This window comes from Camelus dromedarius, chromosome 32, assembly GCF_036321535.1.
Source record: "Camelus dromedarius isolate mCamDro1 chromosome 32, mCamDro1.pat, whole genome shotgun sequence".
NCBI lineage: Eukaryota > Metazoa > Chordata > Mammalia > Artiodactyla > Camelidae > Camelus > Camelus dromedarius.
Window position 1 is genome coordinate 9,141,553 of NC_087467.1, and position 27,940 is coordinate 9,169,492.

Here is a 27,940-nt window from a genome sequence, read left to right on the forward strand (position 1 = left end):
ACTTTCTTATGGATTTCAATACTTACCATAAATTTATAATTATCAAGACAGTGTAGTGCTGGCGTAGGGACAGATACAGTTCAATAGAACAGAATTCTGAGTCCTAAAACCCTTCTACTAAGGTCAATAAATTGTTATCAAAGGTGCCGAGGCAATTATCTGGGGAAAGGCTGGCCAGGTGCTGGGTATCCTCGTAACTCTGTCCCATTTCCCATCTTCATTCAGAATTGTACTGCATAATTACACTGCATCCCCAATGGTATCACAGAATGAGTACTTTGCTCGTATTTCTAAGTTTTATACTACATGTATTTACATGTATTCTGGGCGGCACTTTTTCTACACATTTCACTGCCTCCACAAAGGGTTTATTCTTTGAGTAGCCGCCTAAAGAGGTTCCTATAAAGTTATGATTCACTGAAGACTAGTCATTAATAGTTATTAAGCACGCAACAGGTGTTATGACACTGTATTTGGCAATATATTCTTCTAACCCTAATATCTTATTTAAGGGTAATACTTCCACTTTAAAATGTCTGTTAAACAGTTAACTAGCTTTCTGCCTGGCTGCTAGCAAGGCTTAAAAATCCTGCTGCGTGAACATTTGACAAAACAACTTTGTAAGTTGATTAACATTTGAAATAAAGAGAAAATAGGTTTATAAAGTTAAACCCAACATACAGCATCAGCATGTGGTAGCTTTCGCCTACCTACTTTTTCAAGTGCAAGATAATGGGTTATCTCCTACATGTCTTTCAGGGTGAGTTACGTGAGTTAAATGTTACCATGTTTGCCTCTAGACAAAATTTTAATTAGACACACAAGTAGGAGAAAACCACGTTTAATTGAAAAATAAAGCAATACATCTCAAATAAGATTCTGTTTAACAACATAAACTGTAATTTGTTGAGGGTAATAGCTTTCCTAAAAGTATTATGAAATTTAGGTAGAGTTATCAATACAGTTTCCCTCCCTTATCCTAACTCAGCTATATGCATATTAAAAACAAGGAATTTCTCATGAATTTAAACTATCTGTAAAGGCAATCCCTACTCCTAATTCATTGACAAAAGGATGGGAGGTTTTAAACAAACATTTGCATACTGAGGAGTTCCCAAATAACAGCAAATAAAGTCAGTATTTTCCTTATGAAAAAACATCTATGAAAGACACATGACTATTAATGATATTTAACTAATCCACAAACTTCAAAACACAATTTCATCAAGATGATCCCTACAAATTTCCTTTAAAGGAGTTCTCAGATCTCAGAATGGTTTTAACTTGACATACTGGAAGTACTAAATTTTGAAAGAAAGTACTAAAGTTATTGCTTTAAACTGGAAAACCTATGGTCAAGTCTTTAAAAAGAGTTTGTTAAACAGCTATCCTTACAATTACACTCACGTAACTGCAGAGAAATGTTCAAGCACATAGTAAACATCACTATTTTGAATGACAGAACCAAGGCATATGTTCACATGTATGGCTTTTTTGGTGACTGTTATTACTACCCATAAATAAAGTCATTACTGTTTGACTGAAAAAGGTTTTTACAAAACTCCACTTCCAAAATTAACATTTTTTATTAAATCAAGTTTAAAAAATGTTCACTGTAAAAAAGTCAACAAGGGTTTTAACAAAACCAAAATATACCTTTTTATACAATATATGTATATATTAGCAGCAAACTACTTCTGAGATTTTCTTTTGTTTAGTTATTTATTTCAAAGAAAGAATAAACATTGTATATTAGTATGGAATGTCAGCTAATCCACCTTTCATCTTTTATTCTGGGATTTGGACCTTCTAGTACAAGTTATTTTGTTTTTCAATGAATACTAAGAACAAACCCAGTTTTGACTAAAAAGCAGTGAGACAGAATGGCTGGTAGAACCTGTCCCATTACTGCAGTCATACATTATCTCTAAGATAACAAGTGAGCACCATATGAACAGGTAATTGTGTCGGTGTGTAAACTCAATTTTTAAGGTATAACAGTAGCCAACTGGACGACTTAGCGTGTTACTATACTTCTTAAAAATTTGGTGATATACAAAATTTTAATCCAACCAGATATTTACTTCAATCCTATATTGCTTGTCCATTTAAAAAATCTTACTAGAAATTCTGTATATGACCTCACAGCTGCATGCATACTTGTGTGTGTGTGTATACACATACAAAAGTGTATGTGTATACACATACATCTTTAGCTTCGAATGAATTTCTAAACTGAGATGAAGTCAAATCTCTCATCTAAATATATATGTAGAATGTAATATCACTAACTGAAAGCTTAGTTTCATCTTAGCTAACCAGAAATTCTAGCAACTGAAAATTCTGAGGCCAAAGAGCTGTAACTCAGCTCACTGTACTTTAGGCTTAAAAATTCTTTAGCCAAACAAAAAAGTTTTGAAATTATCTACTGCCCATCAAAGTAAAATTTTTCTCGATACTTCCTTCTAATAGCAAAAAGGAAATATCTATACAATGAGCTTTTACTTTTTAAAGAGTTAAAATTATTAAAGAAATCTCACTAGTCTTCAAAAATACTAAACGTTATATAAATACAATTTTCTTATAGTTCAATTCTTCGGCTAGAATCTGTATTAAAAAAGTTTCCTTTGGATTGTTTTGTTTAGCACTTCAAGTCTCCATTCTGCAACTCAGAAAACTGGCTCAGATTTGTTAGGTTTATATCCAACGCATCTTTCAGAATTTGGTATTGTGTTACCTGTGCACAATAATGTCAGTGGGAGGACCTGCACCAAATTTCAAAAGCAACGTAAGGTAAAATTCAAGAATATGTAATACAGAAAAGGCTAAGTACAACAACGATTCCCTTTTCACCATTACATTAATGAAATATAATCCTTTTACTGCTTTTAAAGATAATGTCCTAACTTTCATTTCTTAACTTATCAAGAGGATGAAGTTTTTAGATGGCCCACCTTTATTTTTCAATTAAAAAACTAAAACAACACACTGAATTACTTTTATTAATATACATATCAAGTTACTGAAACGGTGACTTCATGTAGTTTTCTCCTTAAAGATGGCACTTGCAGGTACAAAGATGCAGAGATGTTTACAGCCTTCAGATGTTTACTTGAAAAGATTCTTCAACAGCAGTTTGATACTGGGTTTCCTCGTCTAGCTGAAGATTCTAAAAACAGTAACATTAACATGTCAATAGGAAAAACATACTCAATTACTCAATACTTTGCCCAATAACTTACATATCTTGATCCACATTACATATACTTCAATTTGTTGCATTATATACTATCCTTTAAAATACAAGAAATTAAAGACCTGAACTTTAATAAAAAATTAAGCTCAGCTATAATTATTTAGCAATAACTGATAAACCAGAAAGGTCAGCAGAGAATGAAATGTGAGAGTTACAGTGCCTCATGATAAATCATTAGCTGGAAGTAGTATAGTGAAGGGTAACCCACAATCAGAAATGATAAATTTTGTGTCATCTCTAGAAAAGAATGCCAAATGTCTGAAGGTAAATTCATTTTAAAGAAAATAAGCATTTATTACATTAAAAGAGTTGAATTAACAATGTCTTAATCACAATATAAAGCTACAAACTAAAGCTCACTCAATCCGGTTGTACTACTACTCCTTAGCTTAAAAAATTCTATTTTCTTTCAATTAGGTCCATGGATTTGCTTTAAGATAGGCCTCCACTGGACAATCTCAAATAATTAAAATTATATATTCATCTATGGCAAGGTAAAACAATCTGACAATTGGATTAAAAGTGGTTCACAAAATATGTTTTATTTTTCCAAACACATAGTTCTGTTCTTACAATGAGAATTTAAGAATAACCTACAATTATGTCACAAAAATGATAAAATTATGAGTAAATCTGAATTTTACATACATTTGAACTATTTTTAAATAGCATGACTAAAAATGCAAATTACACTATCAAGAATGATATAATTTCAACACCGGAGAGCAAAGAAAATGTAAATTGTTTATGCTGTTGTTAGATTTGCCTGTGCTAACTTAAACTGGGAAACAAGTATGAACCACTCTTTGTCAGGATTAATCTTGAATTAGACAAGGTTTTAATTCACTGAAGATAAATAAAAAGATGCAATTTCCCAGTTAATAAAACAGAAGTCATCTTTTTAATTATCATGACACATTTGGGAAGTAGGTATTAATTTAAGCTCATGCTTTGCCAAAGATAACCTATATTATACAAACAATAGAACATGCTCTGTAACCATCCAGTGTGATACAGTATCTCTCCTCAAAACTCAACTGTAGATTGAAAAAGTTAGTTTAACTTTAATATTTAAATGGTATTTTCTTACTTAATCTTGAAAAATTCACTTACCACAAATTCTCCATAATCAAACTGATGCCTTTGATTTAGATGACTAACGAAATTTCTGGTAATCTGGCTAGGATCTCCCCAAGGAAGAGACACACAAATAGGACATGTCTATGAGAAACAGAATGTTTTAAATAGAAGATAATGAAAATAATCAAACACTGTAATTATTGAAAGTATTAAAATAACATGGGTTTATGTTACTGAAAACATCTACATAAATGCATTTTCTAAGGGCCAAATTTCATGACTAGAGAATTTCTAGACCAAATTACCTTAGAGAAATCACACTAATAAAACACAACACAATAAAAAGAGCGATCTTACATATTCTTCTACTTAAATCTGATTATTATATTGTTTCAACAGAAACATCACATCCAGCCTTTACCAACTATAATGATAATTATCATTAACCAGTATGTAATCTCATTAGAGCCACACAATAACTGTAGCTTAATTTCATTTAGAAGTAAAATAAAAGTAAAAGAAGCTTTAAATTGTGTCCTTAAGGTTTCAAATGAAGTATATATTAAAAAGTAAATGGATTACAGACTAAAATGAAATAACAGAACTTTAGTGACTATAGCAGAAGTCTGTGCTATGCTGAATAATGCCATGTAACAAATGAAATCTCTTAAATATGAGATTTCTCCTGGAGATGTCTCTGGCACTGCATATATTTATTTAACAGTAAATGACCCTCTCCCAATGAGCAAGGTATACGAGAATTTAAGGGCATACTGAGGCACATTCTTCCATGACTTTTTCTAGCACATCCACTTAAACTGCTTAGATTTATCCACAATCCTTATTTTATCTGCAACATATGCCTTCTAATTTCTGAAGAAAATATTTATACATCAAAATGGGAAGTATCTTGGGTGGAGGGTATAGCTCAGTGGTAGAGCACATGCTTAGCATGCATGAGGTCGTGGGTTCAATCCCCAGTGCCTCCACATTCAAAAAAATGGGGGGGGGGGTAGTATCTCTACCAGCTCAGTTTCTCCTGTGCCATCCACAGTTGAAATTGGAACCCATGTTCCAAAATAGGAGTTGTAGGACCATTAACCAATCTTGGAATCCTGAACTCTGCTCTATCTTCCTCAATCATCCAACAAATCTTACCACTTTCTTACACACCCTCAAACTGGCATCAAAAATAAAAGTAAGATTCTTTTCCTTCCTTGCTTTATGCACTCATATACTAGATTCTGCAAGAATGTAATTTAAAATATCTACTGACTTTATTCTTACTCACAGGTGTTTTCACCTGCTGCAGATTCACCTGACCAGATACAGGCTACCTGCATCCTACAGACCAAGAAACTAAGAGGCCCCAAGAGAGTCCGGTGTTCTCCCACTCCTCAGAAAGGAGTCCCCAGTCCAGCTTTTCTTACTTCACTCTTTTCCAGGATATTCTCTTACTTTACTCTCACAAAAAGCATCTCCGTTTTTATAAGTTAGTTACTGGAATTTTAAACACCTTATTTTGCTGCACAGTTACCAGTCTTTTGTTGACAAAATCTATGACAAAATCTACTTTACTGATAATGCCCCATCCAAACTTAAATCAACTACTTTCCCTTGTACACATGAAGTGAAAAAATGGAACAGCATACCTTAAACAGAATCTTAAAACATATGTACTTACCACAGGGACTATCTGAAACAGGTGGTTACTGTTACAGTGATCCAGTAAACGCTGTCTGGTAAAATTTGACTCTTGACACAAGGGACACTTAAAGGTGGGATGTCCAGAAGAACTACAGAACAATTTTAAATGAAGCATACTGAATTTGAAATCGTAACATGAAAATGATGCTCTCCTATTTTTTGAACTATTACTTTTAAAAAGTTATAATTATTAGACTAATCAAAGATTCTCTCATTTGAAAAAAAAAACATGTTTTCAATAAATAATCTACAACAGACGTTCCCAAACAGCATCAGTTTACAGTACCCTTAGTGTCAGTAAATTTTTTCATGGTGTTCCTAGGCCTAAACAAACAAAAAAACCTAGTTGTTCCATTCATTAAGTAATTAGGGTCAAACAACTTAATTTAGTCATTTCTGTAACCAACAGATGTCAGTGTATGTTCCTTGAAATTTTTAAATATCCCGTGGTGTCCCAGTTTGCAAATGGCATATCTAGAAAATTAAAACTTTTAAAAAATTCCCATCAATATGGTATCTTTAATTATCCTAGTTACTAGGAATCTAACATACAAAATTCATAGGAAAAGTGAAAAACAAAAGTACCAATCATCAGAATGATCAACATCTCAAAACATTTTGAGGATCATGCATCACTGAGATTTAATACCTCTGAGTTCCAGCAAGGGACAGTTCAATACTGACAATTCTACCTAAATTATTTATGGAAGAAACCCGACCACAGTGAAAGAGGAGAGCTAAACTCCTCTAATTTAATGTGATCTGTAAAAGCAGCAACTGCATCATTTAGTTCTAAACTGCTAACTTCTAGTTTGTCTGATGATTTAACTGAATTTTAAAAATTTAATTTAAAAATCCATTATTATAATGTGATAGGTATTATTTACTAAAGTAGAAGAATTTTCAAAAGCTTACCTTGTATTCTCTTGATAAGCTTCTGTGTTATCAGATGTGGATGTTTCACTCCTATTACTTAAGAAGCACGGGGTAGGGGGTACAAGTTAATACCTCAAGTAATAAAGCACAATACAGATTCATTAACTCAAATTGTAATGAAGAAAACTAGTCTGAATTTGTTTAAAAAGCCTGAACTTCAAGTAGTTCTGAACTATGATGTAATTATGACATTAACTTTTCAAATAAATTCTGATAAGAAGATTGTTTATGAGGTCCTTATTCACAGCCTTTAAAATTAATTTATGCCCAGTAACAAAAGTATAGAGAATACAGAATTTTGTAGAACTATCTTAAATCCATAGCATGAATATTTCCCCAGGTCTTTCAGACTTTCAAATTAAGAGACTACTTTGCTCCTAACCAGACTACTAAGTTTTTGAATGCTGGGGTAGAACCAAGAACTTGTGAACTTTTTGACTTCTAACTAGGATACAGTTAAAGGTTGTAGCCTCCAAAATGGAGTAGGTTAAGAAAATATTTGAATGTTCATTATGTTTATATTTCCCCAAAAGGAACTAGGCTTTCCAACATTTAATATACAGAATAACTTGATGTCCTCCCTAGAACCCCATGCCAAAATCATATGTCATATGCAGTATTAGAGGAATCCTGAGGGAAAAGTGGGCATTCCATATGGGGACTGTCACTTATGCATTACAGAATTTCATCAATGTAGTCAATTTTATAACAAGGCCTTCCAATAGCAGAAACATTAAAATAAAAATGAGATAGGCAATGGACAAAAAGTTTGTACCACACAGAGCTTTGCTCTTACATCTCAATACCAGAGTTAAAAGAGCTGTGAAACTTAAAAACCAATTATTCATTTTTCTTTTACAAAAATCGATTATTCATTTCTTTTACAGACAAGCAGTACTGTATCGTCTACCTAACAGATGTGCACCAATGACACTCATTTCCCTTCTATGACAATGTTACGTCTCCACACCTAATTTTATGCAAGTAAGCTTTCCTTATTCCATACCCAAAGAGGAGACTATTAAACCATTATTTTGCACATTTTTGTCAGATAATAACTTGTCTCTGCAAGTAAAGTGATATTTTAACAATGTAGAGACTAAAAACTGCTTTTTAAAATAAATTCAAACAATGGAGAGTGCATTTATTAAAGGGATATTATGACTATTACCAAAACAGTATCATCTGTTTTTTAAAATTTCTTATCTATACACTGAAACATGGTAACAGATTTTTCTAATCAGTTTTTAAATCTTCCAAATAAATACAACCATTGGGTTTTGAACATGCCCTTATAAAGCAGTATAACAACTTCCAGTTGGTTTGTAAGAACAACTAAAACATCATCAGGGAGGATGACAATTTTAACAAAAGTCTTTTTGATATTTATTGAATGGGACTGAAAAATTTAGGAATCTCAACCTCTGACAGCTTCCATTTCGATCTATATTTTGTATACTATGTAGGTATCTTTTTCAGCCATGACAGTCATCAAGACCAAGTATCAAAGTAAAGTGAATTTAGATCCAAATCTTTAAATTACTGTCACTGTGTTAAACCAAGATTTTAAGAAACTTTAGAAACCACAGTCAACAATATTGTTTTCAATGAAAACAGTGATAAAAGTTAAAGAATGAAAATATTTTATACCACCAAGTACAGCAAAAAAATTTTTTGGTCTGCATCCATTTTATGTAAGCCAAATCTTTTTAAGACTGACAAAGTTCATAACATTTTGTAACAAAGACAAAAGAATACCATTGACTGACAGCACAATCATAAGGCATTTTTTTTTTAATGGAAGAGATACCATATTTCTAGGTGGGAAAAATCAGAATCATATGATAGCAATTTTCTCCAAATTAATTTATGATTTCAAAAAATTCAACTTTTAAAATGCTTCTGATCAAAAGCTCTACAGGAATTTTTGGGAAAGTCAAAAGTCTGATACTAAAATTCATATGGAATAGCAAAGGGCCAAGAATAGAAGAAACAATTTTTGAAGTAAAACAAGAGGGAGAATTTTCCCTAATATTAAGACCTATTGTTAAAGTCACAGTAATTAAAACAGCATGGTACTAGAGAATAAATGAAGCAATAGAACAGAATAGAGACATATAGGACCAAAATGGCATTATAAATCAGTGGGGAAAAAATGGACACCTCAATGAATGGAACTGAGACAAATGCTTATCACATGGGGGAAACTCCTCCCACCTCACATTATACATCCAAAATAAATGTGAAAAGAACAGCTTTAAAATGTTAAAGAAAATATCTTCTGTAACTTTATAATGTGGGAAAGAATTTCTCAAGCATGACAGAAAAAGCAAAAAGCATAAATAAAAAAAATATATATATATAATACCGCTGTATGTCAAAAGACACAGTAAGACTAGCCAAAGACTGATCAAAGATATTTGCAATCAGGCAATGAAAGCAAAAATAGGAGGGACTGCATCAAACTAAAAAGCTTCTGCACAGCAATGGAAACAATCAATAGAGTGAAAAGGCAACACATGGGATGGAAGAATGTATTTGCAAACCATAAGATCTCTGAAATACATACGGAACTCCTACAACTCAACAGCAAAGAAACTAATGACCCAACTACAAAATGGGCTAAAAATTTGAATAGACACTTCTCCAAAGATGATACACAAATGGCCAACAGGTATATAAAAAGACTCTGAATGCCACTACATCAGGAAAATGTAAATCAAAATGACAACGAAATATCAACTCACATCTATTATGATAGCTATTATTAAAAAAACAAAATGAGGATGTGGGGAAACTGGAACCTTTGTACGCTGTTGGTGAGAATGCAAAATGATGCAGCCGCTATGGAAAATAGTCGTAGGAAAGTTCCTCAAAAAAATAAAAAATAGAACTACCATATGATCTAACAATTCCACTTTTGCATATTTATCAAAAATAACTGAACTTCGGATCTTGAAGAAATAGCACTTCCATGTTCACTGCAGCACTATTCACAATGGCCAAAATACAGAAACAATCTTGTGAATGGATAAAGAAAAAGGTGTGAATGAACAAAGAAAATGTGCAAAAAGAAAACATACATGCAATGGAATATTATTCAATCTTAAAAGAAAATCCGCAAACGTGATAACATAAATGAACCCTGAAGACATTATGCTAAGTTGAATAAGCCAGTTACAGGACAAACATACTGCATGATTCCACTTATATGAGGTATCTAATAGTCAAGCTCACAGAATCAAAGCATAGAATGGTGGCTTCCAGGGGCTGGGGAGAGGGAAATGGGAGTTGCTAATCAACATGTACAAAATTTCAGTTACACAAGGTAAGTTCTAGAGATCCGCTGTACAACACTGTGCCTATAAACAACAATACTATATACTTAAAAATCTGTTAAGAGGGGAGATCTCATGTTAAATATCCTTACCACAATTTAAAAAAAAAAAGAAAAAAAAAACTGTGCATGACTATGTCATTTTATGCTGTGGTATTATAGAAAGCAGTTTTTAAAATACTAGCATATCTCATTTCTAGTTTTTTTTAAAATATGAAGAAAAAACTCAAGTTCTATGTTTACATGTTTCACAAAACAGCAAAAAAAATTGTTTTTAATTCTTTGGGAAAAAATGTAAATATATTTGTACTGTACATAATAAAGAATTATTATCCAGAATATATCACGAATGCCTGTAAGTAAGGAAAAGAACATTTTATCTAATACTTATACCAGACTTCTTAATAAACAGTTACTTAGCCACTTAAAATGTTCAACATCTTGGAGAAACTGTTAGGAACATAAAACTATTTGCAACTTTCATTCTTTCAGTCTTTCAGTCTTTGTGAAGAGTTGTATTTGGACTAAACTGTTACGAGCCTACTGACATCCAGTTATTAATGTTTATAAAGAGTCAAGATTACATGAAAAGCCTGCAAACAGATCAAATAATTTCCAAGGAAGGTAAAACAGACGTGGGCTCTGGTATCTTAATGATTACATGCAACCTCCCTCTCCTCCTCCTCCTCTTTCCTAGTAGCTAAACAGAAAGATACAGTCTTATATGTTAAAAGCAGGATTTTAATTGTTATGAACTAGAAATGGCCTCAGTAAAATAACCAGCACTGCTACATAATTTTTATAAAAAACTACCCCATACCAGTTTCATTAAACATCCACCAACATTTATTAGTTTACTGTAAATAGTTTTACCCTGACTGATCTGACTGAAACTAGTGCTGGTTTATTTCGGATGACTCAACTGGAAGTTACAGTGCTTACAGATGGAAAAGGGGACTGCATATGCCTTACCCATTCCTGTATATTCATTAACATGTAGAGTGTGCCCAGTAGTTCAGAAGGCGCAATAAATGTATGTTGAATTAATGAAATGATCTAAGGGTTTTAATCTGATTTTTTTTTTTTTTACTACTGATAGGGGCATGCAAATACCATTTTAAGAATTTCCATAGCCACAGAGTTCAGAATTTAAATCACCCATTTGTATTTATAAGGGAATACTGTGAACTGTATTCTAAGAAAACATGGGCTCTACTCTGAGGTAGTCCCTTGACTTTAATAAAGCAATGAATTTTCATAAAATGCCACCAAATCCTGCTCAGCTAACTATTATTAACTATATGGACCTGCTTTCTTTTTTAACATTTTTTTTATTGAGTTATATATGGACCTGCTCTTAATAAGCAATATAAAATAAATCTGCTCCCCAGATACATGACAAAGAGTAGAACCCTAAATTCTCCCAACTGAATGCTTATTAAAAGCTTAACTGCCAGAAATAATATTCACGGAGAACTGCCCGAATGTACAGAACCACCATACCTAGATTAAGCCAGATTATCAGAGAAAAGCCCCTGGAAGAAAAGCTTTAATAAACTGCAATAAGACACTGCGATAGCCTACACTGAAAGTCTTTGAAGTACAGCCCTATGTAACTCGTTCTGTGTTTACCACAGGAAAGATGACGTTTTTACTGTGTTCATTTCTTCCTTTAAGGACCTATGGGCAAAGCTTCAGTACCCTCTCTTTTAGTATCAGGAATAGCTGTGTCTCTCTTTAGGAACTATTTGGTTTACAGTATCACAGACACTGTTAATAACAGTGGGTGTTTTCTTCTCTGTACTAACTACTTGGAAGCTGTGAAGCACAGTGTCTGGAATATTACAGTACATCTGGGTATCTTTTGCCCCTCTAGATCTTCTCTTGGCCTTTTATTTTTCACCATGCTCTGTGTACTGAGAAACTAACCTTCATCAACAGGTTCCCTTCTCTGCTTCCTAGACGGGTTCAGCCCAGCAGGAAATTTAGAGGAAGAAACAAGAGGGAGGTCAGGATACTTATTTCCCAGACTCATTCCCAGCAAGACTGCCTTGACTGGTTGCATCGCTCTTCAACTGTCCTCTCCACACAGCTTTCTTTCTCCAAGTTCTGGTGTCTACTTTCTCCCCTCCCCTCCTTTACACAGACCAGACTGTATCACTATTCCTTGTGACTTTCTATACCCTGCTTACATAGTGCACCCAATACTCTACTCTTTAAAAATAGTCCCTTCACTAAGTTCTCGTCAAATTATCTAATTTGAGCACAGTATCTGTTTCCTCCCAGGATCCTGACTATACTCTGCCTTCATATCTTATATTTCCTACTCTTTTTAAAAAAATCTTCTTTTCCTCCTTCAACAATTTCCTTACCAGAAATTCATATACCAACTCAATTTTTCCATCGCAATTAGAATTTTGCATAGGATATAAACATGATCAAGACTAGGGAGCCTATTCTAGATAAAAAAGACAAGTAAACAGAAAAGATTTCAGAATAGCTAGTACTTGGTCTAAGTCTTCAAAGAGAAGGAAAAATCCACTAGCTGCCAAAGTGTGGGTTGGAATGGTGGAGAAAATATGGAGGTGAGGAAACGATGATGATGATGATGATAATTAAAAACTAACATTTACCAAGTAAGGTACTATTCAATATGCTTTACCTGTATTTACCTATATATTGACTCCCAACCCAATGAGGTATTAATAGTATTATCACTATCCCCTCCTTCCTTTTAAATAAAGGAGAAAACTAAAGTACAGTTTTTGCCAAAGTCATACAATTAGTAAATGAAAGAGCCTGGTACCCAGGCAGTCTGGCTCCAAGCCTTCATTTTTAACAACTAAGCTATATTGCTTCTCTAGGATGGCAAGGATATGGTGGGAATAATTCAACATGGCTAAGACATACGATCCAACAATGGGTAGCCAAGAAATACAATGGCTAAAAAGAAAGGCAACTGCCAGATCAGAAAAGGCTTTATAATTAAGTAATTTTGTCTTATTAAGCTGGTTGTTCAATTAGAGCATGGAACTCCTTGAGAATCTTGACATCCTCTCTCCAGAAAAATGCACATATAGTATACACAAAAAAATCAGGCAGTTTAGGTAGTTCACAGAACCCTGACTGGCCCAACTCAGAATGAGAAACACTGCTCTGGAGCAATAGAAAGTCACTGACAAGATACAAAAAGGAAGGTATAAGGACAAGGAGAAAGAGGTCAAAATTGCACTTCTGAAATATCACTTTGGAAATCGTATATAGGACAGATTAAAGGAGGACCACCAACTAAAAGAATACTGCAATAATTCAAGTCAGAGAAGATGGCGACTTGAGCGAGGAAGTGACAACAGGGATAGAAGAAAGCACAGATGAGGAATACTGCTATTGGGAACAACAGTACCTATGACCTATTGGATCTGAGAAGTAAGAGGGAAGAAGGCACGTCTCATGAGAAGAAACTGAGTCATTTAAAAAGCAGTGATTGCCCAAATCATATATACTAGGAACTTTGCTAAGAGCTGGAGACACAGTTGTTGAACAAGACAAACATCATCCCTGCACTTAAGAATAATCTGTTGGGTTAATAACAAATTGTTGAGTAATTTCAATACAGTACAATAATGAAAAAAAAAAAAGCACAAGGGATGAATCTAAGAGAACTTAAAAAAATCACAAGATAGGAGTAACCAATTTTATCCAATAACAGAGTCAAATAAAACAAGAACTTAAAAGAATTTTGCAGGCTAGGCAATCAGAAAATTACTAAAGACCTTTACCAGACAAATTCAACTGAAGAGTAGAGAAGATGCCTGACTGCAGTATACGTGCTTAAGAGTGGTTAAATTACTGAAAATTAGCAACATGTGAAATGAAATGCTACTAAAACAAAATCTTAAGAGACTGCTTAACATATTGTCTCCCGGGAGCCATTCTATATTACTGCCACTGCTGCCTTTCTTTACACAATTTTGTGTGTGCTTCCTATCAACTTTTTAAAAATTAAACATTTCATTTTTTAGAGATACATGTATCGGTGGTAATACTATAAAGAAAAGCTAAAGAATGAATAATCCAAAAAAGAGGGTAATGGCTACTTCTGGGAACCTGGGGTTCAAATGGGCATGAGCTCACGAGGAGATTCTGAGGTCCTGAAAAATATTCTGTTTTTTGACCTGGTTGGTGGGAACTGGGTATTTGTTTTATCACTATTTTTTAAGCCACACATATGTACTCTGGCCATTCTTCTGTGTAAAATACATTTAATAAAAACATTTAATATATATAAGCCTGAGATAAAAAGATACAAACCAAGCCAAAATCTAGCTTTAAAAGAACTGAGACTAAAACAGAACTAAGAATTTAGTAGTACCAAGTCTCACTTTTACATGACATTTTATCAAAATAAAAATTTCAAACAATTATCTCTTACAGAGTAAAAAAGGTTCTAGTTTGCAAATACATTATGGGAAGGGATTTTCTCTAGTTTTTCAAGTAATTTCAGCTGCAAAAGAAAATGCCTTCAACTCACAAATCTATTTTTTTATTCGGACATGTAAATTTTCTTAATGATTTTTACATAACATCAATCTCCCAGATGCAATTTTACATGCATCAAACAAACTTAGGAAGATAAATGAAGGCAATTTACTTTAAAAACACAAACACACATAAACAAAACAAAAACACCTTATCATACAGTCCCTCCAGAATTTCCATTTCAACTATAAAAACTTTCTTTTTAAGAATAAATATTGCTTACCTGTTCCCTACTGAATCTTGAGAGATCTGAAAGTTTGGAATGATAGAGGAAACACCATACTCATCTTGATACTTCTTACAAGATTTGTAATGATGTCTCATGCGATAAAATTTAATCTGTAAATTATTGATTAAAATGTAATGTGACTTTCAAAAGAACAAATATTACATGATTCTATTTATATGAGGTACACAGAGTAGGGAAACTCATAGAGACAGAAAGTAGAATATAGGTTACTAGAGAGGACATGGTAACGGGAAGTTACAGTTTAACCAGTAGTACACTTTCTGTCTGGGATGATGAAAAAACTCTGGAAATGGATAGTGGTGATTATTACACAATGTTGTGAATGTACTTAACGCCACTGTATTGTTATTGTGTACTTAAAAACAGTTAAAATGGTACATTTTATAGTATATATATTTTATCATAATAAAAATAGTCATAAAAATATATTAAAATTTTTTTAACTTTTAATTTAAAATGGAACTCATAAGTCTTGAAATATTGTCAACAAAAGAAAAAATAAGATAAATAAATATTCCATTTAAATAAGAGTTTTTTTAAGTAAATGATTTAGTTCTTGAGTAGGAGCTGAAAATAAGTGGTAAATTTCTATTCATTAAATGCAGAGACAATGGAGATGAGTCCAGCTATCTGTAAACTCACTGAAAATTTACAAATAATTTTACACTTAGAACAAAAAATACTAATAACAGACAAAAAATAAAAGTATTAAGAGGTTGCCCCATGGCACTAGGCATCCTTTTATTCCTCAACTATGGGAACCTGACAAATTTAGGAAGTGCTTAAAAACACTAAGTTCCCAAATTAACACTTGGAACATTTTTCAGTTTCTCTCTGAGGGGCAGAGCCGGAATCTCTCAAGTGTATTTTCCAGTTTCACTTCATTGCCCTGTCAGTTAACATCACCCTCAAAGAGATGGAAAAGCAGGCATGCCTCGTGTGAATACATGAAATAGCAATTGGTTTTGCTCATTGACTCTATGATGTTTGAAAGCCTAACGACTTCTCACCATTTCACTCCCTCTCCAAGTGATAGAATAAAATCCAGATTGGAGAATTAATGCCAGTTATTTGCCAATACATAATTTTCCCACTTGTTCCTTAAAAAGTAAGCAAAGTCTTCTTCAAATATTTTGTAATTTCTGAGATAAACACATAAAGCACAGCAGGCAGTTAGAAAAGTCCTCGTGGCTACATAAATCCACCTGGTCCATTTCTACATGCAGAATTGCAACAATGCTACCACAAGAAAAAACTACTTGGGGGTTGAATCTGTACCAGGATAGGGTTTAAGTGAGTTAAATGCCAGTTTGTTCATTTAGTTCATTTAGTAGGTAATCAATGAGCGATTATTTTGAAAAAAAATACTACACTAAAATTTATGGCAAAATCAGACACTGTATCTTCCAGCCTCTGTTCTCAATAAGTTTATAATCTAGTAAGATCTACAGCCACAGCTTTTCTGGCCTTTTCTACCCAGTTCCCAACCTAAATATAGTACCCGTCAAGAAAATTCAAACAGGAATTTCAGAGTAAAAACTTGACTTTCAAAGAAGAACGATGTCACATTTACTCTACCTGTTTTGCACAGCATCTGCAGCTACCAGAAAACTTCCTCATGATATTCTCAAGGTCTAAGGCCCGTTCAGGACACGCTCTCTCTCTTCTAGTCACATTTCCACGACAGAGGGGACAATGTATTCCACTTTCTCTCATTGCAGTCAGGAAACATTTTCTACAGAAACTAAACCAAACATTTGTGACATGTTAACTACTGAAAAAAATATTCTTTTCATTTTGGTGATTAAACACAAGCAGTTATGCATATGTAATCATGCTAAACGAGTTAGGCTATTTCTATGTCCATGAGGCTAGAATTTTAAAAAAGCATAATGTATTTCTCAGCAGAAGACTAATGATTGGACTAGATCGGAATATAAAAGACTGTTTTACAACTTTTAACATAATATAAGAAAAATAAATAATATGTAACATTATCAGAGGAAGCATGGTACAAAGGAATGACTGGATCTCATCCTGACCGTGTTGTTTAGCAGCTGTGTGATGTCAGGCAACACACTTAACCACAATGGACTTCCATTTCCTCCCTTTATAAAATGAGAGAATGGACCACACATCGGCTTTTGTCTCAAATTGATGTACTTCAAGATGTTGTTCCATAAGATATGAACAGGTCTCCTACAGAACAGCATCCAAATTGATTTTGAAAATTTAAGGATTATTCCAAGTTACTAAAGTTTCTCTGATAAAGAAAACAAGTGTTGCCCAAACTTCTGTAATTCCCCCAACAGTGTGCAGTGGAACATAATGAGAAATACTTAAGAATCCGTCCAGCTTTAAATACCTATAACCAACATTCTAATTGCAACCAAACTCACCAAAGTCTTTATTTTTCTCCCCTAACCCAAACAAATACCAAATTTGATCACCCAGCTTTCAGAAAAATTGGATAAATCATAGCCATCTATACCTGTAATCTAGAATAAAAATACATTTAATACAAACTCCTATAAATATACCAATCTTCCACATCTATACTAACAAAAATTGAGCGGTAATAATGTAATAACAGATCACAGAATCTGAGTTTCCTATCTGTGTAGCACTGAACAAGTCACTTTTCTCCTTTAAATCAGTTTCCTCACCCATATGATAATAAAAGTATCTGTACTTGATAGGGTTGTTCAGAGAATTAAAATAAGTAATGTAGTAAAATGCTTATCACAGTATTTTTGACAGGAAAGTGCCCAATAAATAGTAGCTAGTATCACTAAAGTAGCATTAGAAGTGATTACCAATACATTAAAACATTAAAAATATTCAGGGGAGGGGACAGCTCAAGCAGTAGAGCGCATGTTTAGCATGCACGGGGTCCTGGGTTCAATCCCCATTACCTCGTCTAAATAAACAAACAAACAAACCTAGTTACCTCTCCTCCACCAAAAGAAAAAAACACACCTAAAAAAAAAAAGCTAAAAAAAAAAAAAGATTTTCTAAAAAAAAAAAATAACCCACAAAAAAACATTAAAAATATTCATCATAACCAAGAGTTGAAGAAATGCAAAGTAAACAAGACATAGATACCTTTTTCCATTGTCAAAAAACTAATTTAAAATAATAATAGTAATAATAATAATAATAATAATAATAATAACAACAACTAGTGCTAAAGGATATAAAGAAGTGAGTACACTACATTTCTGAACAGCAATCAGTCAACACGTAACAAAATCCTTAGCGTCCCAAAATTCTGAATACCATTTTGAGTTTTAATAACTTTAGAAGTATAAATACTACAAAGTTACAAAAACCATCATCTATAAGTTTAATTGTTTAAATTAAAAACTGAAATTCGGGGGTGGGGTATAGCTCAGTTGTTAAATGTAAAACATTTTGGAAAAACTTTTAGAAAAATATAGTAGAAAATATTTACAACACAGAACCATACAGTTCTCAGACAACATTAAAAGCACATTCCATAAAAGGAAAATTTGATAAGGAGGACTTCATAAAAATTTTAAATGTTTGCCATGCAAAAGACTGTTAAAAAGACAAAAAGACAAATCAAAGATTGGAAAAAAGTATGTGTAAATCATGTATCTAACAAAGTAGCTAGAATACATAAAGACATCTCAAAGCTCAATAGTTAAAAAGCAAATAATCAATTAAAACATAGGCAAAAGACATTAAAGAGACATTATTTTACCTAAGAAGATATACCGACATGAAATACGCACATGAAAAGATGTTCAACATCACTAGCCATTAGTAAACTACAAATTAAAATCATGAGGTATCACTACACAAATTGAAATGGCTTAAATTTTAAAATAACAACATGAAATGCTGGTAAGGATGCAAAGAAATAATCACTCATACACTGCTGGTGGGAATATAAAATGGTACAGATACTGTGGAAAATAGTTTGGCATTTTCTTAAAAAACAAATCAAGCAACCATCATATGACCCAATAATTGATTCTTGGGCATTTATCCTAGAGGAACAAAGGCTTAAGTTCACACAAAAACCTGTACATGAATATTTAAGGCAACTCTATTTGTAATAGTCAGAAACTGGCTATTCCAGATACCCTTCAATGGATGGATAATGAAAATGTGGTACATTCATACCACGTATGGATGTATATTTAGCAATAAAAGGAACTAACAGACAACTCGAATCTCCAGAGGATTATGCTGAAGGAAAAAAGAAATCCCAAAAAGTTACATATTGTTTAATTCTATTTATGTAACATTATATAACATTCCTTTTTTGGTAACAGCTGTATTGAGATATAATTCACATACCATACAACTTACCCATTTAAAGTGTACATTTCCGTAGTTTTTATTGTATTTACAGAGTTCTGCAATACTTAACATTCTTGAAACGACAAAATTACAGAAATACAGAACAGGAGAACATTAGTGCTTGCCAAGGGATAAGGAGGGGTGGGGTAGGATGTAGAGGAAAGTGGGTGTGGCTATTAAAGAGCTATGAGAAGGACCTTTGTGGTGATGGAAATGTTCTGTATCTTTATCCATGTAGATATATTGGTTATATTTACAAGATATTACCAGTAGGGGAAATTGGGTTAGGGTACATAGAATTTCTGTATTATTTCTTACAACTATATGTGAATCTACAATGATCTCAAAATTAAAAGTTTAACTTATCCATATATTATAATGCATATTCTCTTGATAAATATACAATAAGTACTTACTACATAACAGATACTAGGAATATAACAAGGAACTAAAGTGACAAAAAACCCTACTCCAATTATAGCATTGTGTGCATGCATCTTGTGGCAGGTCTGTGTGTATATACTATATCCAAAAACATTTAACAAGTCATATTATACTGTGCTAAGAATAGCAAAAGTAGTTTATGAAAGTGAAGATTCTTCAAAGAATCAAATTATTTTAACAATTCAAAAATAATATAGAGGGAGGGTATAGCTCAAGTGGTAGAGTGTCATGCTTAGCATGCACAGGGTCTTGGGTTCAATCCCCAGTACCAGAGTAAGTGTCTACTCACTCTAACAGTAAGTAAACAAATAAACCTGGTTATCCCCCTGACTAAAATCCAAAAATACTAAAAAGATTTTTGAAACAATGGAAGAATGCCCTCTAAGAAATGTTGAGTCAACTAAGTAAGACTGGTAAATTAATTAAGATTCAAAAGCACAATCATATATCTCAGTAGATTCCAGGTAGGTCTAATAATAGACAATTATTTTTCTAAAGATTCAACAAATTAAAAAAATGAGTAGCATTATAAATTTAGATAAAGAGAATCAAATATGTCAAATCTGAATGTATAAGATGTAATAATATTAAAACCAAAGAAACTGATAGGAAAATAATGTAAAGTAAGTAATAAATTATAAAGGACTATTATTAAAACATAATCATAGAAATGATTACAAACGTACCTAGAGCATACTCTTAATAGTAAAATTATAAATTAATATATAAAAGTTTAGTATGGAAAATGCACACAGCCTTGCTAGTAACTGAAGAAACAGATTTTAAAGTGACTTCTAGACACTATTATGAACTGTATTAAGCTAACAAAACACTGCTAAAAAAAAAAGCTGGCAAAAAAAGATGATGGAATACAGATATGCTTTTATAGTATTAATGTCATTGTGTAAGTTAGCCCAATTTTGTGGAAAGCAACGTGACACTTATATAAAAAGCTGTAATTATTTATTGAGCACTTAATATGTGCTAGGCAGGGTTCCAGAAACTACATTCATTATCTTGAGTTCTTAATAAATAAATGTTTTAAAAGTTCCTTTATTTTATAGATGAAGCAACTAAGGCTTAAAAAATAAATAAACCTTTGGGGGGGGGAGGGTAATAGCTCAATGGTAGAACCCAAGCTGGGTTCTATCCCTGTACCTCCATTAAAAAACAAACCTCTAAGAGGCTGAAGGCAAGATGCTTCTTACTCGAAAAACAAGGCCTTGTATGCTCCCTCTACCTCAGGGTCTTTGCCCAGAATGTTTCCTCTCCCCAAAATATTCTATGCACAAACATAGCCCTCCACAAATTAACACCTACCATCACTTAAATTTCAGCAACAATTTCATTTCCTCAGGAAAGGTCTTTGACTAATTAGCCATCCACCCACCAACCCACCATAGATCTGGTCCCCTTCTTATACTCTCTCTCTTTGAACCTATGAGTTTTTAAACTTTTTTAAAATTTTAATTTTTTTTACTCCATGACATCTGTTTTGTTTTGGGTTTTTTGAGGGGGAGAGGGGCAGTAACTGGATTGACTGATTGAGATACAGGGGATTGAACCCAGGACCTCATGCATGCTAAGCACACACTCTACCACTGAACCTATGAGTTTATAACTGCACACTTATCTGAGTGTTTATTTGAATTAAAATGTCTCTCACCAATGCCAGCTCTGATGGCAGAGAACATATCTAACTGGACATCACTGCATGCACAGCACTGTTAACACAGAGCTGGACGCCTAGTAGGCATTCATTAATATTTGTTAAAACAATGAATGCTAATCTACCTTAATCTAATCAAAAATCTTAACCCAAAGATATAATCCACAATCCTCAAATCAAAACCATGAGCACCTTCCATGTACAAAACACTTCAACAGAGCTATAATCCTCCTCATGACACAACTGACAAATGCCTTTGTATTCACCCTTTGACCCAGCAATTCCACTTGTGAGAATTTATCTTACAGGAAATACTCTGACATGTGAAATGGTATTTATACAAGTTTAACCACTGTGGCATTATTTGTAACAGCAAAAGATTAGAAACAACCTAAATGTTCATCAATATGAGACTGGATAAATAAATACTGATACATCAAACAATGGAATACTGTAATATCAAACATGTTCCATGGGTCAGAAATTGCTGTCTGGTTTGTTGAATGCTAGAGCCCTAGAATCCTCGACAGTATTGTTGGCACATAATGGACAGTCAGTGTTGGTTCAATGAATGAAAAATCTACAACCGCGCGCACACACACACGAGTAAGAAAGCCATTTATGTACTGATATACAATAACCTCCAATACAGTAACATGAAAATAGTAAGGTATGCTATTTGCTATATGGTAAAGAATGCATACAGTATGCTGTTCCTTATGTGAAAAACAAGAAAATTCTATTTACAACTTTTATACATATACCTCTGGAGGAATATGTAAGGTAACGGTAATTGTGGAAGAAAATCGTATTATTTCCTTTTGTACTTTTAATATTGTGAATCACAATAATAATACCTTTGATATTAAATAGCTGGACAAAAAACTTGACATAGATTCCTTTCTGTTTACAATAATCTAGTTTTTGTGTTATATGCTGTAGTTATTAAACTAAATACAGTTGTATATTTTATGGATTTCGAAAACTATAAAACACATAATACAAATTATTACTCTTATTCACAACTATCACCTCATTTAGTCCTTGCAAGAACCCTGTAAAATAGGTTGTTCCTACCCATTTCATGGATAATAAAACAGGCTGGAAGGAGTTAAACGACTTGACCAAGTGATACAGCTAGTAAGCTGTAGTCACCCAACACAGACTCATCATTACTTTATTCAATACCAAATGCATACAGTAGGCTCAGGTAAGAAGCAGATCTAGGTTGCTGCATTTTAAGACTTACAGTCTACCCAGTGAGAATGACATCAGTCAAATCACCTGATTCCAAAAATATTATGATTACAAACTGTCATAAGAGGTACAAAGCGAAGTTATTCAGGTCTTTTAACTTCAATTCTTTCCTTCCTCTGTACCAACAAGCACATTTCTTATTCCTTATCTTCCTTTTGCTAGACTAGTTGAATCTGCTAGATAGAGCTTTTTTCAAAACAAAGTAGAAGGGGGAGGAAAAAAGGGGCAAATCAAGATTACTAACTATTTCGATGTATCAAAGGAGACTGCATCTCTCAGATGGTGTACTACTCTGAAACAATTGTAAAGGTTATCTTTAAGTTTCTCCCAACTTTAAACTAGCAAATGCCAGATGAATTTCTCTTCTTACCCATTCTCCAAACAGGCTGATCAACAGACACGGCGAGAGTAAAGCAACCTTCCCATCCATCAAGCTCCTGCTTTTAGTATTAATTTAAAATCTGGTAACTTTAATCTTCTTAGTCTGTAATCAAAATCATTTCCCCCCAAAACTTAAAATATCTGATTTTTAAAAAACTTTAAGTTAGTCTTCAAGACAAAATCAAATCAATCTTGTTACATAATTAAATTAAAAAATTGTACCACTTTATAAATAACCATTTTTCAAAAGGATTTAGATAAGGTCTTAAAAATCTTAAGAAAAAAGATGGCCTAGAGCAGCATCTTTAAATCAGCAAGAGCCCATAGGAGCCTGGCTTCAGAATTACAAGTCTGTAGGAAAAAAGAAATTTTGAAACTATATATTTAAAGCACAACTGCCCAAACAAGATATCAATAAAGTTGCTAAAATTATAAGAAACATTAAGTGAAAATTCAAGGACTGGATAATCCAAAGCAGGTCAATAAAGAATCACACATAGATGTCCAAAAGCAAACAGATTAGATACCCGTTTTTAACATCTGGCAAGGCATCAACTTGTCATTACATGTAACTTTCATTGTGATGGAGCTTACTTCTAACAGTGTACAGTTACCCCCTTAACCATTCAAAACAGAGAAGGGAGGTTTGGCTCAAAGAGCCTCTGAAGATTACAAAGGGGGAAAAAAAGACATAAATACCTTACCACTATGCCAGTCTGTACCTTCTGAAACATTACTTTGAATACCTGCTCAACTTTAATATTCTTAATTCATTTTGACATGTTTTTCAAAACATTACATCTGACCACTCTAAGGTATCTGATGCTGCTGACTACAGTTCCTTAAAATTTTTTTCAGTTTGACCTGTCACAGTCTATCCTGGTTTTCTTCCTATCTTGTCTATTCCTTCTCAGGCTGAACTTTTCTCCACTGCACATTTAAATATAAATTCTCCAGCACTCTGTACTACCTAGACAGCCCTCTGCTATCTTTCAATTTCTTATATACCTCCCTCAGAAGCTACATTCACACTCACAGCTTTAGCTCCATGTATTCCAGATCTAAGTACATACACTTAACTATTGGACATACAATCATCAAATCTTACACAATCTCCTCAAAATGCCAGGAATCTCTTCTCTCCATTCCCACTATCATTACCTTGGTTCAGGTTCTAATCCATTTCCCTCTCTGACACAGCAATGAATGACCTCTTCACTAGTCTCACCACTACCAAGCTAGACAAGACTACTAAAGTAAATTTTAAAATTTAAATGTGACCATGCTACTCCGATGCCAAAATTATTCAACAGATGAGGAAAAAGTTCAAATTGGCTTACACAGTAAATTCCTGCCGACATCTCTAAGCTCCATCTCCACTACACTCATCCTTTGGCTCCAGCCAAACTTTGTTGTCCAGATACAGTCATCCTCTGTAACCCCTCCTCGCCTCTGCATATGCTGTAAACCTAATCAGGGTATTCCCCAGCAAACCCTGCATACCAATTCTGATTACTTCATCCAAAACAGCTTTCCTATACTCACAGGCTGATTTAGGCACTTGCTCTCAATGCTTACATAAAAATTTCCTCCTCAATTTCCTGCATACCCATCACATTCATGTACAGGTCTTTTCCATTAGACTATTAATGGTCTCCAGAGAAACAGAACTCTGTATTCCCTCTACACAGCACAGAGAAAGCATTCAACAATTGCTGTTTGAAGGGATGAACGAGGATTAAATGAAAATTTCTATTTTGGTAAAGTTATTCTAGTGATCATGAACTTGCTCCTTTTACTAGAATGGGCAAATCCTTCACTGTTGCTGAACTGGCAAAGAAAACTTTATTTTCTAACACACCAATAGGAGCACAAAGCTCTTATCACCTCATCTCTCACTCCTCTTGAACAAAACACTGATTTTGTAGCCAAATATAAATTTGTTTAAAGGCACAGGTTTGTCTTTTGTAAAAAGGAAAGAGCAAGTGACATTCTAAACTAGATTATTTTTTTTAAAATTCTATTTCCCCACCAAACTCCTTCTAATCAAGACCCTGTTCCACCATTACCACCCCTTCCAAATAAAACTTTTCCTCCCTCTGCCTTAATTCATTGCTCAGCCAGAACCTTAGAGAAACTGTGTGTGTTTGAGAGGGAGCAGTGCTGGTAAAGGAGAGGATGGATGGAGGAGAGTAATTTGAGTAGTAGAGTAGTAAGTGTCCATTCCTCTTTAAAAAATCTACTCTATATTTCATTTCCACATTCCAGCCCAGTGAGTTGTTTTGAGAAAAGCCCTCAACAATCATCACTACTCTCTTTTCCATAGCCTTGAGGTCAAGCCAAACTACAGCCTGGTTTAATAAAATGTCCCACAGCAGAAGTGAACTAGAGCAAACTGCATGGAATTCTGAAGGGAACTAGAGATTACAATGAGTTCTGTGAGGTCAATGACCCAAATGGCAACTGAAATGATTCTATCCAGAAAAGACCTACTTCTTCACTTTGACCTCCTTGCCTCCCTTCTTCCACCCACGGCCATCCCAAGCACATCAAGTCATAATAATGAACACTGACAGACTAAAGACCAAAAAGTATACATTGTGCCCAGAACATCTCAAAATATTTTTCTAACAATCCGCACTTGTTGTACCAAATAATAAAGGAATTCCAGATTGTCATTCATCTCCCATAAGCAGCAAAAACATAACTGGCTTAACTTCTATTATAAAAAGTTACATACTCTTTGGGCTTGCACAATCACGACAGAATAAAGACAGACAGTGTAGTTAAGACGGGATCTGAAGCAGGGGGAGGGTATAGCTCAAGTGGTAGAGCACATGCCAAGGTCCTAGGTTCAATCCCCAGTACTTCCATTAAGAAAAAAAAAATTAAATAAGTAAACCTAATCACCTATGCCCCCCTCAAAAAAAGACTAGGGAATCAGAGTGAGAAGAGTGGGTATCAAGAAACAACTATAAGGAAGTTTGTGATTAAGAACCCCAAACTCAATAACCCATTCTTTACAAAATTACAGAACCTACCGCCAAGTCGAAGGAGAAACTGATCCTCTTCAGCTATTTGCAAGCACACAGAACTTTCAAGCCTAAGTGTATTTTTTCAAATAGAGATTTCTAGGCCTCACCTGCCAGAAATTCTTTCATAAGTTTGGAATGGAGCCTGGGAATTGGTATGTTTACTCTGAAAGTTCCCCAGGGATTCTGATCAGCAGCCAGGTTTGTCAGAAGTGCTACATCTTCACAAGAAGGGTTCCTTCTAACCCTTACTGACAGCTTAGCAGTCTATAAAATTATCGAAGTTCTTCCTACAAATATTCCAAATCGAACAGCACCAGGCCACCTCACCGACTCCTTCTGCGGTCTCCATCACCCCTAGAGTTACTGTCTTCATTTCAGTTCATGCCTCACAAGCGCAGTCTTTCTCATCACCACCCTTATAGTAACCAAGTAATAAGCAAAAGGGTAAAACAAAGGGAACCTATCACTTCAATACCCGGAAATCCTGTCAGTTCTAACATTTGAGGGAAGCAAACCCGTTCTAGGTCATTCTAATCTGCGCTGAATTTTGCACGCGTCGAAAATACTTTCAAGGATGGTCTGTGAAGCAGGGATGAAAGGTGAAGTGAGATAAGAGCTCCAGGATCGGGAAAGGGTGGGCCACGGTTCTGAAAGGAAAAGGAAAACTTGGGAGCGGGGCGGGTCGCGGAGCGGGGGGAGCGGGCCGGTGCGAGCACCTCGGCCGGTTTTGACACTCGACACCCCAGCCTTCGCTCAGGTTGCTAGGAAACAAAAAGGCTCCACGTTCCCAGCAATTCCTCCCGGGCCTGCAGGAGAGGAGAGGGGCCTCGGGGCCCGAGGACGCCCCGGGGACAGGCCTGGGCATGGCCCGGGGGCGCGGAAACAAGGGAGACCCGAGGTCCGGGAGCTCGGGCTGAGGCGCCGGGCGCAGGGAGCCGGCCGCGAGTTCGCAGGGCGGGCGGCCAGGGCTCCGACCGGCCGGGGATGGGCCCTCGGCGCCGAGCGGCGCTCCAGGAGGCCGCGGCGGGCTCGGCCCCCGCCAGGCCGCAGCCCAGGGTCCGGGTCGGGATGTGGGGCCTAAACGACCACCCGGCTCCGCGCGGGGGAGGGGGCGTCTACTCACACGTGCTGACAGGCCGCGGTCCGCACGGGCGTTTTGAGCACCTCCTGACAGACGGGGCAGTAGAAATCGTCTTCCGTGTAGGACGTGGCCGCGGAGAGCTCCTCGGCCATGGCGGGAGATGCGGGATCAAGGCGATGGCGGCGGCGGCGGCAGCGGCCGAGGTGGCGGTAGCGGCCAGGGGCCCGACTCCCTGCGCGAACCCGGAGGGGGCGGGGAATCACCTCAGGAAGCGGCTCGCGCCAGGAAGGGGGCGGGGCCCGGGAGGGGCGGGGCTGAACGCCGAGACGCCGCGGCCGCACGCGCCGGGCGAGGGTCGAGCCTAGGGCTGCTCCTCCTGCAGGGGCAGGGCGGGAAGGCGGTGCCTGGCGGGAGGCCGCGGCCGAGAGGCCCGTGATTGGCCTCACTGTCGCTTCCATCGAAGCCGGGAGCCGCCCCTCTGGCCCGGGAAGGGCGTCCCCAGCCCGCCCTCAGCCCACAGCCAGCCCGCCCCAGGCCACCCCCTTACCTGGCTCCGCGACGCAGCCGCGGCTCCGCCCTCAGCCTTTTTCGGTGCCTCCGGCCTCCCTTTTCCTGGTTTTTCCGTTCCTTCCCCCA

General features: G+C 35.4%; 1 protein-coding gene across 2 annotated transcripts; it reads right to left on the reverse strand.

The window, feature by feature from the left end:
- Positions 1 to 825: 825 nt before the first annotated feature.
- Positions 826 to 27,893, reverse strand: RNF138 (ring finger protein 138). 2 transcript variants are annotated; one of them, XM_031438998.2, is made up of 8 exons: positions 27,852 to 27,893; positions 27,347 to 27,536; positions 16,684 to 16,849; positions 15,079 to 15,194; positions 6,959 to 7,015; positions 6,021 to 6,132; positions 4,370 to 4,477; positions 826 to 3,169 (listed from the first exon to the last, which is right to left on the reverse strand). In XM_031438998.2, exons 2-8 carry the CDS (start codon positions 27,454 to 27,456, stop codon positions 3,101 to 3,103), a joined length of 738 nt encoding a protein of 245 aa, XP_031294858.1. In that variant the 5' UTR covers positions 27,457 to 27,536; positions 27,852 to 27,893; the 3' UTR covers positions 826 to 3,100. The 2 variants fall into 2 exon arrangements, with proteins under 2 accessions (XP_031294858.1, XP_064337592.1); XM_064481522.1 differs by lacking the exons at positions 27,347 to 27,536; positions 27,852 to 27,893 and adding an exon at positions 26,230 to 27,183.
- Positions 27,894 to 27,940: the final 47 nt, after the last annotated feature.